Here is an 18,360-nt window from a genome sequence, read left to right on the forward strand (position 1 = left end):
CCCGCGTTTTAATTTGAATTTTTTTTTTTTTTTTTGCCTAAGTCGTCCGTGAATCGCGGGATGGACGTAATTTACGTCCAAGTCAAAACAATGACGTCATTTCACGCAATGCACGGTGGGGAAATTTAGGGACGGCGCATGCACAGTTCGTTCGGCGCGGGGACGTGGTTCATTTAAATGAAACACGCCCCCTACCCACCCAATTTGAAATCCGCGCCCTTACGCCGCGAGAGATAGACTACGTAACTTACGTCGCAGAATCTTTATGGATTCGAACCAAAGAGAAGTAAGTTACGGCGGCGTAGCGTATCTCAGATATGGTGCGCTGGGGCAGATCTTTGTGGATCTGTCCCTAAAATGTTGGAACTGGACACATTACTCTTAAAATTTCCACCTGCTACTAAAAAGTGTTAAAATTGGCATGGCAGGGGCTCCTATGTTCATTGCTTTCCAGCCACAGGGATACCAGGATATATGCTTGGTGAGCTAGAATGCTATTTCTTTCATGTGCGTGTTTAAAAAAAAATTAAGAATATTGGAGTGAAGTGAATTTTTAAACTAACATTCTATTTTTTTTTTTTTTTTAAGTGTTTAGTTTACCAGGTGTTTAATTTTGTCAAAAATCAATTGCTTTTCGTTTTTTTTTTTTTTTTTTTAAAGAGAGTCCATAATCCTAATTGGAAATGTTAAAACAATACAGTACGCAGAGCTGTGAAACATGCTGTAGCATTTTTTCCATAGGTCCTTGCTTGGATGCCTTAGAACTATCAGGTGATTATTGCCTATTTCAGGATAACCAGGCTCCAATGAGCAGGATTGGTATGATTTAAGGGATTTTTATTACAGCAGAAATGACTCTAATATACTTTTGTTCTTTTTCTATAACCGGATATATTAAAACTCATAAAACTACTGAAGTGAAAAGCTTGTGCCATTTATTGCAGACATGAAAAGAATGCATGTTGTTATTGCTTATTGTAAGAGGATAACATAATTCATGTTTTAATATAATCCTTCTGTCTCCTAGTGTCTGTATACCAGGCCTACAAGGTTAAGAATCCCCTCTTAGACCCCTCTCACAATGAGGTGTTTTTCAGGTGCTTTTGAGCTAAATATAGTGTCTGAAAAAACACCTTCCCTGCAGCCCCAGTGTGAGAGCCTGAGTGCTTTCACACTGGGGCAGTGCGCTTGCAGGACGTTAGAAAAAGTTCTGCAAGCAGCGCCTTTTGGGGGGGGGGGGGGTATAATCCACCATCCCTGACCATTGAAATTAATTGGCAGCGCTGCTGAAGCGCCTGAAAATCGGTACAGCAGTTGCGCTTTTTGGGTGCATTTCACCCTTCGGCGCTAGCGGGGGTTACAAGCGCCGCTAAAACGACAAAGCGCTGCTCAGTGTGAAAGGGCTCTTAAAGTGGGAGTAAGCTCCTACATTTTTTTTCTATAGGTAAGCCTATAAGGCCCCTTTCACACGGATGGCTGTTTTGCCGCAGTTAAAAGCACTACAAATGTTTTTTGTGAAATTCAAGGCTCCAGGCACTGCGATCAGCTGCATTTGTACATTGTGATTACGTGCAGTTACATGCGGCCGCGTCTAGCTGCGGTAGTCATTTCCATAGCAACCCTTTTTTATTTATTTTTGATTATGATGTGCTTCCTGTTGTTCGTTTTTTTTTTTTTTTCTCACGCTGCTATCCGCAGTTGACAAAAAAGACTGCGATTATCTGCGGTTATGTGCATATAGCTGCGCTACATCGCACCTGGACGCATTCAATTCTATTTTTTCTATTCGCACCAAACCGCATGTAACGAAATCGCAGGTAAACACTGTGTGTGAATGGGGCCATAGGAAAACATTGTGTGCTTTTAGCTGCGTTAGAAAAATAGGAAATCGGCAGCTAAAAGCACCATTCTATCCGTCCGTCTGAAAGGCCCCTTATAAGGTTTACCTATAGGTATTGTAAATATCTCCTAAATGTGAATCTCTACTTGCTGGACAGGCAGGCGGTAACCTCTCCAGTGCATGCGCTCTGAAGGAACAGCCGTTCGAAGTCAGCAGCTACAAATACTTACCTGTTCAAGGATCCAGCACTGTCCCCACCTGAGCCCGTTCTTTACTGGTCCTCGGGTACCTTGCACTGGTATGTTAACTGTGGGCAGCCAGCTGTGACTTCACAATCCAACCATTTTGGGTAGAGTTCCACTTTAACCACTTCAGTTCTGGAAGATATTATCCCCTTAAGGACCGGAGCATTTTTTTGCAATCCTTTTGTTTTTTATCCCCACAAATAGAGTTTTCTTTTGGTGGAATTTGACCACCTCTGCAGTTTAATTTTTTTGCACTATTAACAAAAAAAGACCGACAATTTTGGGGAAAAAAAAACAATATTTTTTTAGATTTTTGCTATAATAAATTTCCCACCAAAAAAAAGATCTTCCTCCAGTTTAGGCCGTATATATTCTTCAAAATAGGGGATAGATTTATTGCATTTTTATCTTAATGGTGATCCGATCTGTTCCCCAGGACTGCGGTGGACAGATTTGACACTATTTTTAAGACCATTGACATTGACACTATTTTTAAGACCATTGACATTTATACAGTGATCAGAGCTAAAAAATAGCCGCTGATTACTGTATAAATGTCACTGGCAGGGACGGGGTTATACACTAGGGGTAATCAAGGGGTTAAGCGTGTTCTAACTGTGGGGGGCGGGTACCAATGACATGACAGAGATCACTGTTCCGATGATGGGGAACAGAAGATCCCTGTCATGCCACTAGGTAGAAGAGGAAAATGCCTTGTTTACGTAGGCATTTCCCCGTTCTGCCTCTCCTTGCTGAGATTGCAGGCCACCGGCGGACATTGAGTCTGCGGGACCCACGGGCGCATGTGCCGCAGCACGCCTGCTTTTGCGGACTGATACACAAGTATGTCGGCTTGGGCAGGAGTGCCATTCTGCCGACTTATAGCAGCGTCAGCCGGTCGGCAAGTGGTTAAGGAGCATTTATGCATAGAAACAAGGCTTTTCACATGTTAAGATTATTTATTCCAAGCAAATTTCTTTTACATGTAAAGTTAAAAAAATTAAAGTATATAATCTTTTTATCTAAGTTCACTTTAAAAATAAATGCACTTTTTTATTTTTTTTGTAGACTGTCAGTGTGTGTGTGTGCGCTGTCCTACGATGTATGAGCAGGCTTTTTCACACTGACAGGAAGACTTTATGGAATACCACCAGGGCCGGTGCAAGGATCTTTGACACCCTAGGCGAATCCTAATTTTGCGCCCCCCCCCCTCCCCGCTGCGCCCCTGACATCACTTTACTCTGCCCTTGCAACACATGTGACCTATCTGACACATACACTGACCCCCCTCACCTGACACAATGACCCCCCCTCACCTGACACACTGACCCCCCCCTCACCTGACACATACACTGACCCCCCTCACCTGACACAATGACCCCCCCTCACCTGACACACTGACCCCCCCTCACCTGACACATACACTGACCCCCCTCACCTGACACAATGACCCCCCCTCACCTGACACACTGACCCCCCCTCACCTGACACATACACTGACCCCCCTCACCTGACACAATGACCCCCCCCCACCTGACACAATGACCCCCCCTCACCTGACACACTGACCCCCCCTCACCTGACACATACACTGACCCCCCTTACCTGACACATACACTGTGACTGGCCCACCTGACTCTCACACACACCACACAGACAGAACCCCCACTCGGCACTCCACAGACAGTGTAATGTAGTTCGGAAGGGATCCGTCCTCCTCCTACCTCGGCTGTTTGTGGCTTCATCGTCATCGACCATCATCCAGTCTCTGACAAAAAATAAAGGGAGTATGGGACTTTAAATGAGGCCATGGACAAGGTGGGGGTATGAGGTAAAAATTACATATTTATTAATCATAGTAGGGTATATAGCACATATCAATGACAAGAACTACTGGTAGAAAAAACATCGTGATAAATATAATTTCATAAGATTTGCAACCACATGTATGTGTGCGTATGCAAAAATCGGCAGCAAGGGTACATCAATAAAATGGCAACCTAGCGCCACGTAGTAGTCACAGTGTATACATATATACATTTACATGGATTGTTGTATGTACATAAGTTATAAAAATAGCAAAATGAGACAGCACATGCAGTGGAGAAAAATATGGGACAGTGAAACCATGATAGGTAGGTACAGTAATTCTGCGTTGTTGTTGTGATATTATCACATGTCTGTATCTTAAAATGCCCGACGCGTTTCGTGTAAACCACTCATCAGGGGCAGATAATCAGAGATGTCTAGGATAAAAATAAAATAAAATAAGTATAATAGTAACGGATCATAGTCGGGAAGGGCGAATAAGCCCTACCAGAATTACTTACATGGAAAAAACTGCAGTGGGGTGTGACAGGTAAAGAGCCTAGACCAACGGTTTGCCTGTCCCGGGAGCTGAGGTACAAAAGCGCAGCGTGCTGGCAGGGCGCATAGCCTCACCCCCTACAAAACGCAAGCCCAGGGTGCCAATATTCAAGGTAGGATACGATGTTAAGCCAGTCATGAATGCCTGAAGGGAGTCTAAAAATAAAAGTAATAATAATTATATTATAGTATCCTGATAAACTATGAAGGATACGGATAATTATTGAAGGAGCAGATATAAGAGTAATATATATATGTATATAATGGGGAGTCTCTGGGTAATGAAGTAAATGACCATGTGTATAATATCCAAATGGCCATGGGGTGTAGCTAATGAAAACAAAAAGTAAACAAGTAGCAGAGACAGTGCTGGGTTGCTCAACACAGAAGAGTTGGAGTAAAGATTAACTAGTGGAAGGGAAAGATAAAGGGGCCAGGTGTGGCTTACCTGCATCCCAAACTGGCAAGGACTGGACTGTTAGGGCAGGGAATACCTGTCCTAGATATTTGTGACACTCGGACTGCGTGAGAGAAGGCAGGCTACAGCTGACCCGCACGTGTGCGCGCTGATATGTACCAGCGTCACATGGGCGTGGCCACGGTGGGGAGGGAGTCTGACACACGGGGGATACCGCGTGTGGAGAACGCCCATAATCCCCAGCTGGACCAGCTGGGATGGAAGAACACGTGACCCACATCATGACGCCACAGGTGACGTCACGTGTGAGTCAGGAGGTGTGGCGCCGATGCGTAGTGGACGCTCCTCCACCCCCCATTCCTGAGGTGATTCCTCAACACCCCTGAGGGAAAACAGGGGGGGGGGAAAAGGGAGGCGAGGGAGCACAAAGTAAGCATCGCAGCTCCCGGGTAACAGACAGGGTCAGGGTATACAAGAACAACAAGCCGAATCCACATTGTAACACAAAGCAATTGTGCTGCTAGACATCATGGACACAAGGTGATTGTGTCCGTGGTGCAAAGGACCCAGGACATACAATATTGTCACTATATAGTTGTCTCATTTAAAGTCCCACATCTTCCCCCACTTTTTATCTTGCTTGAGGGATGGAGGCCATTGGACAGGGTTGGCAGTGTTCCCCTGCCACCCACGTGGATGGTATTGGTGACCCTAAGGACAATATTGTATGTCCTGGGTCCTTTGCACCACGGACACAATCACCTTGTGTCCATGATGTCTAGCAGCACAATTGCTTTGTGTTACAATGTGGATTCGGCTTGTTGTTCTTGTATACCCTGACCCTGTCTGTTACCCGGGAGCTGCGATGCTTACTTTGTGCTCCCTCGCCTCCCTTTTCCCCCCCCCCCTGTTTTCCCTCAGGGGTGTTGAGGAATCACCTCAGGAATGGGGGGTGGAGGAGCGTCCACTACGCATCGGCGCCACACCTCCTGACTCACACGTGACGTCACCTGTGGCGTCATGATGTGGGTCACGTGTTCTTCCATCCCAGCTGGTCCAGCTGGGGATTATGGGCGTTCTCCACACGCGGTATCCCCCGTGTGTCAGACTCCCTCCCCACCGTGGCCACGCCCATGTGACGCTGGTACATATCAGCGCGCACACGTGCGGGTCAGCTGTAGCCTGCCTTCTCTCACGCAGTCCGAGTGTCACAAATATCTAGGACAGGTATTCCCTGCCCTAACAGTCCAGTCCTTGCCAGTTTGGGATGCAGGTAAGCCACACCTGGCCCCTTTATCTTTCCCTTCCACTAGTTAATCTTTACTCCAACTCTTCTGTGTTGAGCAACCCAGCACTGTCTCTGCTACTTGTTTACTTTTTGTTTTCATTAGCTACACCCCATGGCCATTTGGATATTATACACATGGTCATTTACTTCATTACCCAGAGACTCCCCATTATATACATATATATATTACTCTTATATCTGCTCCTTCAATAATTATCCGTATCCTTCATAGTTTATCAGGATACTATAATATAATTATTATTACTTTTATTTTTAGACTCCCTTCAGGCATTCATGACTGGCTTAACATCGTATCCTACCTTGAATATTGGCACCCTGGGCTTGCGTTTTGTAGGGGGTGAGGCTATGCGCCCTGCCAGCACGCTGCGCTTTTGTACCTCAGCTCCCGGGACAGGCAAACCGTTGGTCTAGGCTCTTTACCTGTCACACCCCACTGCAGTTTTTTCCATGTAAGTAATTCTGGTAGGGCTTATTCGCCCTTCCCGACTATGATCCGTTACTATTATACTTATTTTATTTTATTTTTATCCTAGACATCTCTGATTATCTGCCCCTGATGAGTGGTTTACACGAAACGCGTCGGGCATTTTAAGATACAGACATGTGATAATATCACAACAACAACGCAGAATTACTGTACCTACCTATCATGGTTTCACTGTCCCATATTTTTCTCCACTGCATGTGCTGTCTCATTTTGCTATTTTTATAACTTATGTACATACAACAATCCATGTAAATGTATATATGTATACACTGTGACTACTACGTGGCGCTAGGTTGCCATTTTATTGATGTACCCTTGCTGCCGATTTTTGCATACGCACACATACATGTGGTTGCAAATCTTATGAAATTATATTTATCACGATGTTTTTTCTACCAGTAGTTCTTGTCATTGATATGTGCTATATACCCTACTATGATTAATAAATATGTAATTTTTACCTCATACCCCCACCTTGTCCATGGCCTCATTTAAAGTCCCATACTCCCTTTATTTTTTGTTATTGAACCCGGGATGGAGTCACTATATAGTTGTCTCATTTAAAGTCCCACATCTTCCCCCACTTTTTATCTTGCTTGAGGGATGGAGGCCATTGGACAGGGTTGGCAGTGTTCCCCTGCCACCCACGTGGATGGTATTGGTGACCCTAAGGACAATATTGTATGTCCTGGGTCCTTTGCACCACGGACACAATCACCTTGTGTCCATGATGTCTAGCAGCACAATTGCTTTGTGTTACAATGTGGATTCGGCTTGTTGTTCTTGTATACCCTGACCCTGTCTGTTACCCGGGAGCTGCGATGCTTACTTTGTGCTCCCTCGCCTCCCTTTTCCCCCCCCCCTGTTTTCCCTCAGGGGTGTTGAGGAATCACCTCAGGAATGGGGGGTGGAGGAGCGTCCACTACGCATCGGCGCCACACCTCCTGACTCACACGTGACGTCACCTGTGGCGTCATGATGTGGGTCACGTGTTCTTCCATCCCAGCTGGTCCAGCTGGGGATTATGGGCGTTCTCCACACGCGGTATCCCCCGTGTGTCAGACTCCCTCCCCACCGTGGCCACGCCCATGTGACGCTGGTACATATCAGCGCGCACACGTGCGGGTCAGCTGTAGCCTGCCTTCTCTCACGCAGTCCGAGTGTCACAAATATCTAGGACAGGTATTCCCTGCCCTAACAGTCCAGTCCTTGCCAGTTTGGGATGCAGGTAAGCCACACCTGGCCCCTTTATCTTTCCCTTCCACTAGTTAATCTTTACTCCAACTCTTCTGTGTTGAGCAACCCAGCACTGTCTCTGCTACTTGTTTACTTTTTGTTTTCATTAGCTACACCCCATGGCCATTTGGATATTATACACATGGTCATTTACTTCATTACCCAGAGACTCCCCATTATATACATATATATATTACTCTTATATCTGCTCCTTCAATAATTATCCGTATCCTTCATAGTTTATCAGGATACTATAATATAATTATTATTACTTTTATTTTTAGACTCCCTTCAGGCATTCATGACTGGCTTAACATCGTATCCTACCTTGAATATTGGCACCCTGGGCTTGCGTTTTGTAGGGGGTGAGGCTATGCGCCCTGCCAGCACGCTGCGCTTTTGTACCTCAGCTCCCGGGACAGGCAAACCGTTGGTCTAGGCTCTTTACCTGTCACACCCCACTGCAGTTTTTTCCATGTAAGTAATTCTGGTAGGGCTTATTCGCCCTTCCCGACTATGATCCGTTACTATTATACTTATTTTATTTTATTTTTATCCTAGACATCTCTGATTATCTGCCCCTGATGAGTGGTTTACACGAAACGCGTCGGGCATTTTAAGATACAGACATGTGATAATATCACAACAACAACGCAGAATTACTGTACCTACCTATCATGGTTTCACTGTCCCATATTTTTCTCCACTGCATGTGCTGTCTCATTTTGCTATTTTTATAACTTATGTACATACAACAATCCATGTAAATGTATATATGTATACACTGTGACTACTACGTGGCGCTAGGTTGCCATTTTATTGATGTACCCTTGCTGCCGATTTTTGCATACGCACACATACATGTGGTTGCAAATCTTATGAAATTATATTTATCACGATGTTTTTTCTACCAGTAGTTCTTGTCATTGATATGTGCTATATACCCTACTATGATTAATAAATATGTAATTTTTACCTCATACCCCCACCTTGTCCATGGCCTCATTTAAAGTCCCATACTCCCTTTATTTTTTGTTATTGAACCCGGGATGGAGTCACTATATAGTTGTCTCATTTAAAGTCCCACATCTTCCCCCACTTTTCATCATCCAGTCTCTGCTCAGGGGCCAGGCTAGCGCCATCCTCCCGCTCCACAGTGTCCCCGCCGAGACCAGGCCAGCGCCATCCTCCTGCTCCACGGAGGTCAGCTGCTCCTCTCAATGCTCCGGGCTCCCATCTCCATTGAGCCCCGCCCCTCCGCTGCACACACAGACACACAGCGCTGCACCAGAGGGACAGGCTAGAGCAAAGGAGTCCCGGAGCAGCGCTGTGTGACCGGTCTAGAAGATGTAACAGTGCAGCAGGGCGCTCAGCGGGACACATGAGGGATTAGTGGTGGCGGCGCACAACGAGCGATTAGGAGAGGAGAGCCGAGCTCACACAGAACAGGGGCTGTGGTTGCGCCCAGGGCTGGCCTTAGGTGTTCCGGCGCCCTGTGCGAGCAAAGCCTGTGGCGCCCCCCCCATCTTCACCGATAGATAGATAATTTTGAGAAAGAGGAGAAAGAGGAGAAAGAGGAGAAAGAGGAGAAAGAGGAGAAAGAGGAGAAAGAGGAGAAAGAGGAGAAAGAGGAGAAAGAGGAGAAAGAGGAGAAAGAGGAGAAAGAGGAGAAAGAGGAGAAAGAGGAGAAAGAGGAGAAAGAGGAGAAAGAGGAGAAAGAGGAGAAAGAGGAGAAAGAGGAGAAAGAGGAGAAAGAGGAGAAAGAGGAGAAAGAGGAGAAAGAGAGAGAGGAGAAAGAGGAGAAAGAGGAGAAAGAGGAGAAAGAGGAGAAAGAGGAGAAAGAGGAGAAAGAGGAGAAAGAGGAGAAAGAGGAGAAAGAGGAGAAAGAGGAGAAAGAGAAGAGGAGAAAGAGGAGAAAGAGGAGAGGAGAGGAGAAAGAGGAGAGGAGAAAGAGGAGAGGAGAAAGAGGAGAAAGAGGAGAGGAGAGGAGAAAGAGGAGAGGAGAGGAGGAAGAGGAGAAAGAGGAGAGGAGAAAGAGGAGAGGAGAAAGAGGAGAGGAGAAAGAGGAGAGGAGAGGAGAAAGAGGAGAGGAGAGGAGAAAGAGGAGAGGAGAGGAGAAAGAGAAGAGGAGAGGAGAAAGAGGAGAGGAGAAAGAGGAGAAAGAGGAGAGGAGAAAGAGGAGAAAGAGAAGAGGAGAAAGAGAAGAGGAGAAAGAGATAGATAGATAGATAATCTGATAGATAATCAGATAGATAGATAATCTGATAGATAGATAATCAGATAGATAGATAATCAGATAGATAGATAGATAATCTGATAGATAATCAGATAGATAGATAGATAATCTGATAGATAATCAGATAGATAGATAGATAATCTGATAGATAATCAGATAGATAGATAGATAATCTGATAGATAATCAGATAGATAGATAGATAATCTGATAGATAATCAGATAGATAGATAGATAATCTGATAGATAATCAGATAGATAGATAGATAATCTGATAGATAATCAGATAGATAGATAGATAATCTGATAGATAGATAGATAATCTGACAGATAGATAGATAGATAATCTGACAGATAGATAGATAGATAATCTGACAGATAGATAGATAGATAATCTGACAGATAGATAGATAGATAATCTGATAGATAATCAGATAGATAGATAGATAATCTGATAGATAGATAATCTGACAGATAGATAGATAGATAATCTGATAGATAGATAATCAGATAGATAGATAATCTGATAGATAATCAGATAGATAGATAATCTGATAGATAATCAGATAGATAGATAATCTGATAGATAATCAGATAGATAGATAATCTGATAGATAATCAGATAGATAGATAATCTGATAGATAATCAGATAGATAGATAGATAATCTGATAGATAATCAGATAGATAGATAGATAATCTGATAGATAATCAGATAGATAGATAGATAATCTGATAGATAATCAGATAGATAGATAGATAATCTGATAGATAATCAGATAGATAGATAGATAATCTGATAGATAATCAGATAGATAGATAGATAATCTGATAGATAATCAGATAGATAGATAGATAATCTGATAGATAATCAGATAGATAGATAGATAATCTGATAGATAGATAGATAATCTGACAGATAGATAGATAGATAATCTGATAGATAGATAGATAATCTGACAGATAGATAGATAGATAATCTGATAGATAATCAGATAGATAGATAGATAATCTGATAGATAGATAATCTGACAGATAGATAGATAGATAATCTGATAGATAATCAGATAGATAGATAGATAATCTGATAGATAATCAGATAGATAGATAATCAGATAGATAGATAATCAGATAGATAGATAATCAGATAGATAGATAATCTGATAGATAGATAATCTGATAGATAGATAATCTGATAGATAGATAATCTGATAGATAGATAATCAGATAGATAGATAATCAGATAGATAGATAATCTGATAGATAATCAGATAGATAGATAATCTGATAGATAATCAGATAGATAGATAGATAATCTGATAGATAATCAGATAGATAGATAGATAATCTGATAGATAATCAGATAGATAGATAGATAATCTGATAGATAATCAGATAGATAGATAGATAATCTGATAGATAATCAGATAGATAGATAGATAATCTGATAGATAATCAGATAGATAGATAGATAATCTGATAGATAATCAGATAGATAGATAGATAATCTGATAGATAATCAGATAGATAGATAGATAATCTGATAGATAGATAGATAATCTGACAGATAGATAGATAGATAATCTGACAGATAGATAGATAGATAATCTGACAGATAGATAGATAGATAATCTGATAGATAATCAGATAGATAGATAGATAATCTGATAGATAGATAATCTGACAGATAGATAGATAGATAATCTGATAGATAGATAATCAGATAGATAGATAATCTGATAGATAATCAGATAGATAGATAATCTGATAGATAGATAATCAGATAGATAGATAATCTGATAGATAATCAGATAGATAGATAATCTGATAGATAATCAGATAGATAGATAATCTGATAGATAATCAGATAGATAGATAATCTGATAGATAATCAGATAGATAGATAATCTGATAGATAATCAGATAGATAGATAATCTGATAGATAATCAGATAGATAGATAGATAATCTGATAGATAATCAGATAGATAGATAGATAATCTGATAGATAATCAGATAGATAGATAGATAATCTGATAGATAATCAGATAGATAGATAGATAATCTGATAGATAATCAGATAGATAGATAGATAATCTGATAGATAGATAGATAATCTGACAGATAGATAGATAGATAATCTGATAGATAGATAGATAATCTGACAGATAGATAGATAGATAATCTGATAGATAATCAGATAGATAGATAGATAATCTGATAGATAGATAATCTGACAGATAGATAGATAGATAATCTGATAGATAATCAGATAGATAGATAGATAATCTGATAGATAATCAGATAGATAGATAGATAATCTGATAGATAATCAGATAGATAGATAGATAATCTGATAGATAGATAGATAATCTGACAGATAGATAGATAGATAATCTGATAGATAGATAGATAATCTGACAGATAGATAGATAGATAATCTGATAGATAATCAGATAGATAGATAGATAATCTGACAGATAGATAGATAGATAATCTGATAGATAGATAGATAATCTGACAGATAGATAGATAGATAATCTGATAGATAGATAGATAGATAATCTGATAGATAGATAGATAGATAATCTGATAGATAGATAGATAGATAATCTGATAGATAATCAGATAGATAGATAGATAATCTGACAGATAGATAGATAGATAATCTGATAGATAGATAGATAATCTGACAGATAGATAGATAGATAATCTGATAGATAGATAGATAGATAATCTGATAGATAATCAGATAGATAGATAGATAATCTGACAGATAGATAGATAGATAATCTGATAGATAGATAGATAGATAATCTGACAGATAGATAGATAGATAATCAGATAGATAGATAGATAATCTGACAGATAGATAGATAGATAGATAGATAGATAGATAGATAGATAATAGGGAGAGAGAAAGAAAGAAAGGTGAAGAGAGAGAGAGAGAGAGAGAGAAGGGAATGAAGGCCACCCCTACATCAGTGTACAGGACTCACTCAGAGGCAGGAGGGATTGGATGGATATCACACTCCTCCATCTTTCCCTTCTGTTTGCTGTGCTTAAAAATTCCCGCCCACATCCCCTGTATGCCGGGGAGAGTGGGCGGGGCAGACACAAGGAGAGGAGGGGAGGAGTAAAAGCAGCTCCTCTCCTCTAACTGGCTGTGTGGGCAGCAAGGGGAGGGGATAGATGTCAGAGCTGGCTGTGATACGCCCAGCTCATCTCTCTCTGGAGCTCTGTGTGCTCCGATCCCCCTGCTGATCTGTCCCACTCGCAGCTGGCGCTTGCGCCCTAGGTGGTAGTGCGCTCCAAGCGGCTGCTTACTTCGCCTAGTGGTAGCGCCGGCCCTGAATACCACAATGCTCAACAGTGCCGTGATAGTTTGAGAACTTGCAAGCCCACATCTGCAAAAGAATGTCTTTACTTGTAGTTCAGAATTCTGTAAATGAATGATGGCCATGCTCTTTTTTTTTTTCCATGTGACCACTTGTGCAGGGAACTTCTTCCTGTACTGCTGTTCTAATGAGAGGGGGAGATTATGGGCGAACGGCTGCAGCATTGGGAACATGTTGCACCCTAAAAACAGGTGTAACATGTAACCTGTTCCTAAAGGTGAGCTTATGCTTTAAAAACCCCCGAGAACTTAAAGTTGGGAGGAGTAGTATATTTCACTGCGTGTTGTGTACTGCTGTTAATCCAGTTTTTAATTTTTGAATAGCATTCCTCTGCAGTAGTCTAGTTTAGCTTTTGAACTGCTTCTGTTTCCAAAGGCAGCTCAAACTTTACATTTTATTTATTTAAATGCCAGTCAATAGGCAGAAACAAAGCAGCAAGTTTATTCTAGCTTAGATAAAATCCATTTGAAATAATAAAAAAATAATTAACATTTTTTTGAACTTGGAGATTCAGATGCTTCAAAGGCTATAATTCACAAATTGTATTCTATATCTAATTTGGGAGAAAAAGTTAAAATATTCAGGTATTTCAAAGACTATAGTTAATACTCGTACAGAACGTTCTATACCAATTGTAACATCTGTTTGCATTCTCTAGTTCAGTACTGCAAACCAACCTTGCTTGTCAGAAGTCTAATCTTTTTTGATCAACTTCTGCTGAAGGTACTTGGAAAATGTTTGTTTTTGAGGATGGCAGAATCCCTTGTTTCTCATTCAGCCAGTGGCTGAATGGGGAGCTTTAATACCATTTATACTCAGTGACAGTACAAAAAGAGACCTTATCGATGCATAATCGGAATATTATCTATATTTTGAGTAGACAAATTTCCACTTCTACCTTTTTTGAATTGTGTGTGTGTAATATATATATATATATATATATATATATATATATATATATATATATATATATATATATATATATATATATATATATAATGGTGTATGTATATGTATGTGTGTATATATATATATATATTGTGCAAAAACGGTTCCCTTTGTGTCTACATAAAAAAAAAAAAAATCTTGTTTTTCATACTAAGTAGTTTTCATGTTTGTCAGCTAGCTGTGTTGCTTGTTTAGTGAAGAAACCCAGAGAGTCGACATTTAACTTTTTTTAAGCAACATGCATTGTGCATTCTACATAAGTGGCTCTACTGTGAGGTGGAACAACCTTCTTTTTTTTTTTTTTTCTTTCTTTCACTTACAAGTGTAAATGGTTTACATTTCCTTTTAACATAATGGTGCTTTCACCAGAAACTGCATGACACCTCTTCTGATTGCTTTGATTTATTTTTCCTGAAAGCGCTTCTAAACAAGAATATATATGTACACATTTATTTTTGGAATTATGGTAAAGCGAAGTCATAAAATGTTAAATCTTCACCAATTTAACCATTTAGTCCTGCAGCATCGGTAGATGTAGACCTCTCATCATGGCGGCATGTGTAAAACTGTTTCATATAGGTTACACTAAAAAACTTGCTATAATAAAGTGTGTGCAAATAAAGAAGTAGATCATTGCACACTGATAATGCTGTCCTTAATCCATTTTTATTTCAAACAGACATAAAAGATGAGTTTTTTTTTTTTAAAATACCCCAATCTTCTTCTTTAAACTTCAGCTTTAAGCCCTGGTTCACATTGATGCTACTTTGAAATCGCACTACTTAAGGGGGCAAATGCTAATACCCCCCCCCCCCCCCAAAAAAAAAAAATTATAAAAAAAAACATTTTTTTCCTCAGTTTAGGCCTATATGTGTTCTTCATATGTTTGGTACAAAAAAAATTGCAATAAGCTTATATTGATTTGGTTTGTGCAAAAGTTAGTGTCTACAAAATAGGGGGTAGATTTATGGCATTTTTATTATTCCCAAATCCCCCCCCCCCCTTTTTTTTTTTTTTTTTTTTTTTTTTACACTAGTAATGGCAGTGATCTGTTATTACTATTATTATATATTAAAAAAAATTGCGATGGACAGATCGGACACATACTTAGTAGCAACAAATTACATATCTCCTCTAACCTGACAGCACAGGGATTTGTGCGTACACAAACGCATCCCCGTGCTGACGATTGTGCCCGCTGGCCATGTGCATCGGGTCTCCCACCGTGCAGCGTCGAAACCTGTATATACTCACCCACAGGATTTCATTCGGGAGAGCCATTGTGCCGCAGTAAATCTATGAACTGGTCCAGAACCAGTTAATGGTTTTTAAAATTACATTTCCTTTTCAATCTCCAGCCAATGTTGTTGTTTTCTGTAAAATTCGATACAATATGACAACCTGGAGACCTTCTGAACACAATTTTTGTTCTGTTTTAGCTCTGATCGCTGTGTAAAAGTCAACGGTGATGTCCATTGTCAACATTAATTGTCAAGTGTCCGCTATGTTCGGTGCAATGTCAGTCATGATGAAAATTGCTGATCACCGCCATTACTAGTTAAAAAAAATGCCATAAGTATTTCCTATAGTTTGTAGATGATAACTTTGGCGCAAATCAATCAATATACGCTTATTGCTATTTTTTTGGGGGGGGGGGGATATTTATTATAGTAAAACATATTTAATTTTTTTTTTTGTTAAAGAAACAACCACAGAGGTGATCAAATACCACCAAAAGAAAGCTCTATTTGTGGGAAAATAAACACATTTTGTTTGGGTACAGCATTGCATGACCGCGCTAATGTCTGTTAAAGCGACACAGTGCCAATTGTCAGGAAGGGGGTAAAATTGTCCAGGGCTGAAGTGGTTAATTTGCACTTTTATTTTTTATTTTTCCCACATGTAGAGTTATCTATTAATCATTCCATTCACTGCTGTCTGAAAAATGTAGCAATCCTTTACTACATGAATATTGATCAGACTTTTAACATTGTTTACTGGACATACATGGGCATTATTTGTTTTTTTGGTTACATTTTATTGGCTTATAAATTGAGGGGCATGTACTTTGTTTATGAAAAAATACTTGTTTTAACGTACAATATACCGTGTTTTTTTTTTTTAATATATTCTACTTTAACTTTATATCTTGCAGTTAACAAGATTGCTTCCAAACAGTAAAATGTATCTGGAGAACAATAATGATGTCCCACGTGTAAGTAAAATTGAGGTGGAGAAGATTCAGTCCAGTGCTCAACACCACTCTGGCTTGAACGGATGTGTGGGCACAGATGCAGTGACCCTTGACCACAATGAGCTCATACTTCTGGACAGATTTCAGAGAGCTGCAGATGCTACAGGGAACTGGGAAAAGTCTTACCAGAATGGGCAAGAATGTTGTATAGCCCTTGGGGAAGATTATGTCCCTACTCCTGTACAAGGAAGGTAAGTTGTTTTTAGATACTCTTTAACCATATCTTCAGGGGGGAACAACACGCAACACGTGTGTGTGTGTGTGTGTGTGTGTGTGTGTGTTTTTTTTTCTTAGCGTCGCCCAGGTACTGACTGACAGTTGATTAATCCTTTAGTGTCTGGCTACCTTCATCCCTGGTGGTTTGTCAAAATCCTTTTGGACCGCCAGCCTCTCATTGGCGCTCCTCAGACGGACTCCCCACCAAACGGCTATACCGCTTGGGATCCTCAAAAGTGGGAACCCAGTCGATCACTGGGTCCCCGTCGCTGCTCAAATGTTCCGGACCAATATGGTCCAGGAACACCGCGTGGCATGCACGCCCCGGCCAGGTAGGCCATAACGCCGTGGTGCAGACACCCTAAAGGTGGATGCCGCACTTGAAGAGGAAGACCCAGACGCAATAGTGTCTGTTCCATAAGTACCCTCTCCCGGCATGTCCAGCGAGGACACTCCCCTCCTGATTGGCTGCTGGTAAAGGACACCCAAGCCTTAACTCCACTGCTGTCGCCCCGGCAACAACAGAATGAGCCCACAGTACAGCCAAGCTGAAACAGAGACCCTGCTCGTAATTGGAATCAGAGTCGTTGGCACTCTGATCACCCTCTAAATTTCAATAGCATCGGTAATACAATTACATTTGTGGACTTGTCATTTATAGTGTGCCAAAAGCTTCTATAGCGGTTTGACTAGTGATGATGATGATGATGATGATGAGACGAGACAGACCCCTGACACAATTTCTGGGCAAAACCCATTTCTGCCGTTTGACCCAAATCGTGAAAGCCTGCAGAAAACAGAGGGAGAACTGCTACTTTCGGTGTTCCAGCCAGAGAGCAAGGGGGCTGGGCTTTATTGGTCTTTTTATCAACAAAATGACATCATACACGTGAACACATTTCATTGGATTAGTCCATATATAGTCCCTTATTACACGCCCCTGTGACGTCTGTTTTTGGCATTGTGGCACATGTTTCAAAGTCTTTGGGGGCCATCTTCTTCACTCAATGGGATGGGCCGGAAGGAGGGAGTTTAGGAGTGCGTACAAGGGAGCGATAACAGCTGTCTTCACTTAATCACTTCCTGAAGGGTTGGTTAGCTCTATAATGTCTCTTAAGGAAAATAATTTTCCAATACACTCACATACATATGTATTATATCTTGTATCGATCAAGAAATAAAAGGAAATAAAACAAATAAACGATATAATGAAAGAAAGGCAACATTTGAGTAGCTCAGGAGAAAAGTAACATAACACACACATATTCATTTTAGTGCATTCCATCACACTAGCGTAGGGAAGAAAAAAGCTCATATAAAGGTAACATTTTGTTGTCTGTGTTCATCTGGGGAAATTTATCTTCTCTTTTTGTCTTGGATATGTAGCAAAAGAGAGGACAAATCAACTCC

The 18,360-nt window shown here is 40.8% G+C and overlaps 1 protein-coding gene across 3 annotated transcripts in view; it reads left to right on the forward strand.

Moving 5' to 3' along the window:
* Positions 1 to 18,360, forward strand: part of OCA2 (OCA2 melanosomal transmembrane protein) — a 424,742-nt gene that overhangs the window by 70,609 nt on the left and 335,773 nt on the right. For 2 of the 3 annotated variants that reach the window (XM_040336315.1, XM_040336313.1), the window contains exon 2: positions 16,636 to 16,925. In XM_040336315.1, the coding sequence (XP_040192249.1) occupies positions 16,663 to 16,925 (263 nt within the window). In that variant the 5' untranslated portion in view covers positions 16,636 to 16,662. Of the gene's footprint in view, positions 1 to 695; positions 772 to 16,635; positions 16,926 to 18,360 lie in introns of those variants that run through there. The other variant, XM_040336314.1, reaches the window with a different exon arrangement.

Source organism: Rana temporaria, chromosome 2 (genome assembly GCF_905171775.1).
Source record: "Rana temporaria chromosome 2, aRanTem1.1, whole genome shotgun sequence".
NCBI lineage: Eukaryota > Metazoa > Chordata > Amphibia > Anura > Ranidae > Rana > Rana temporaria.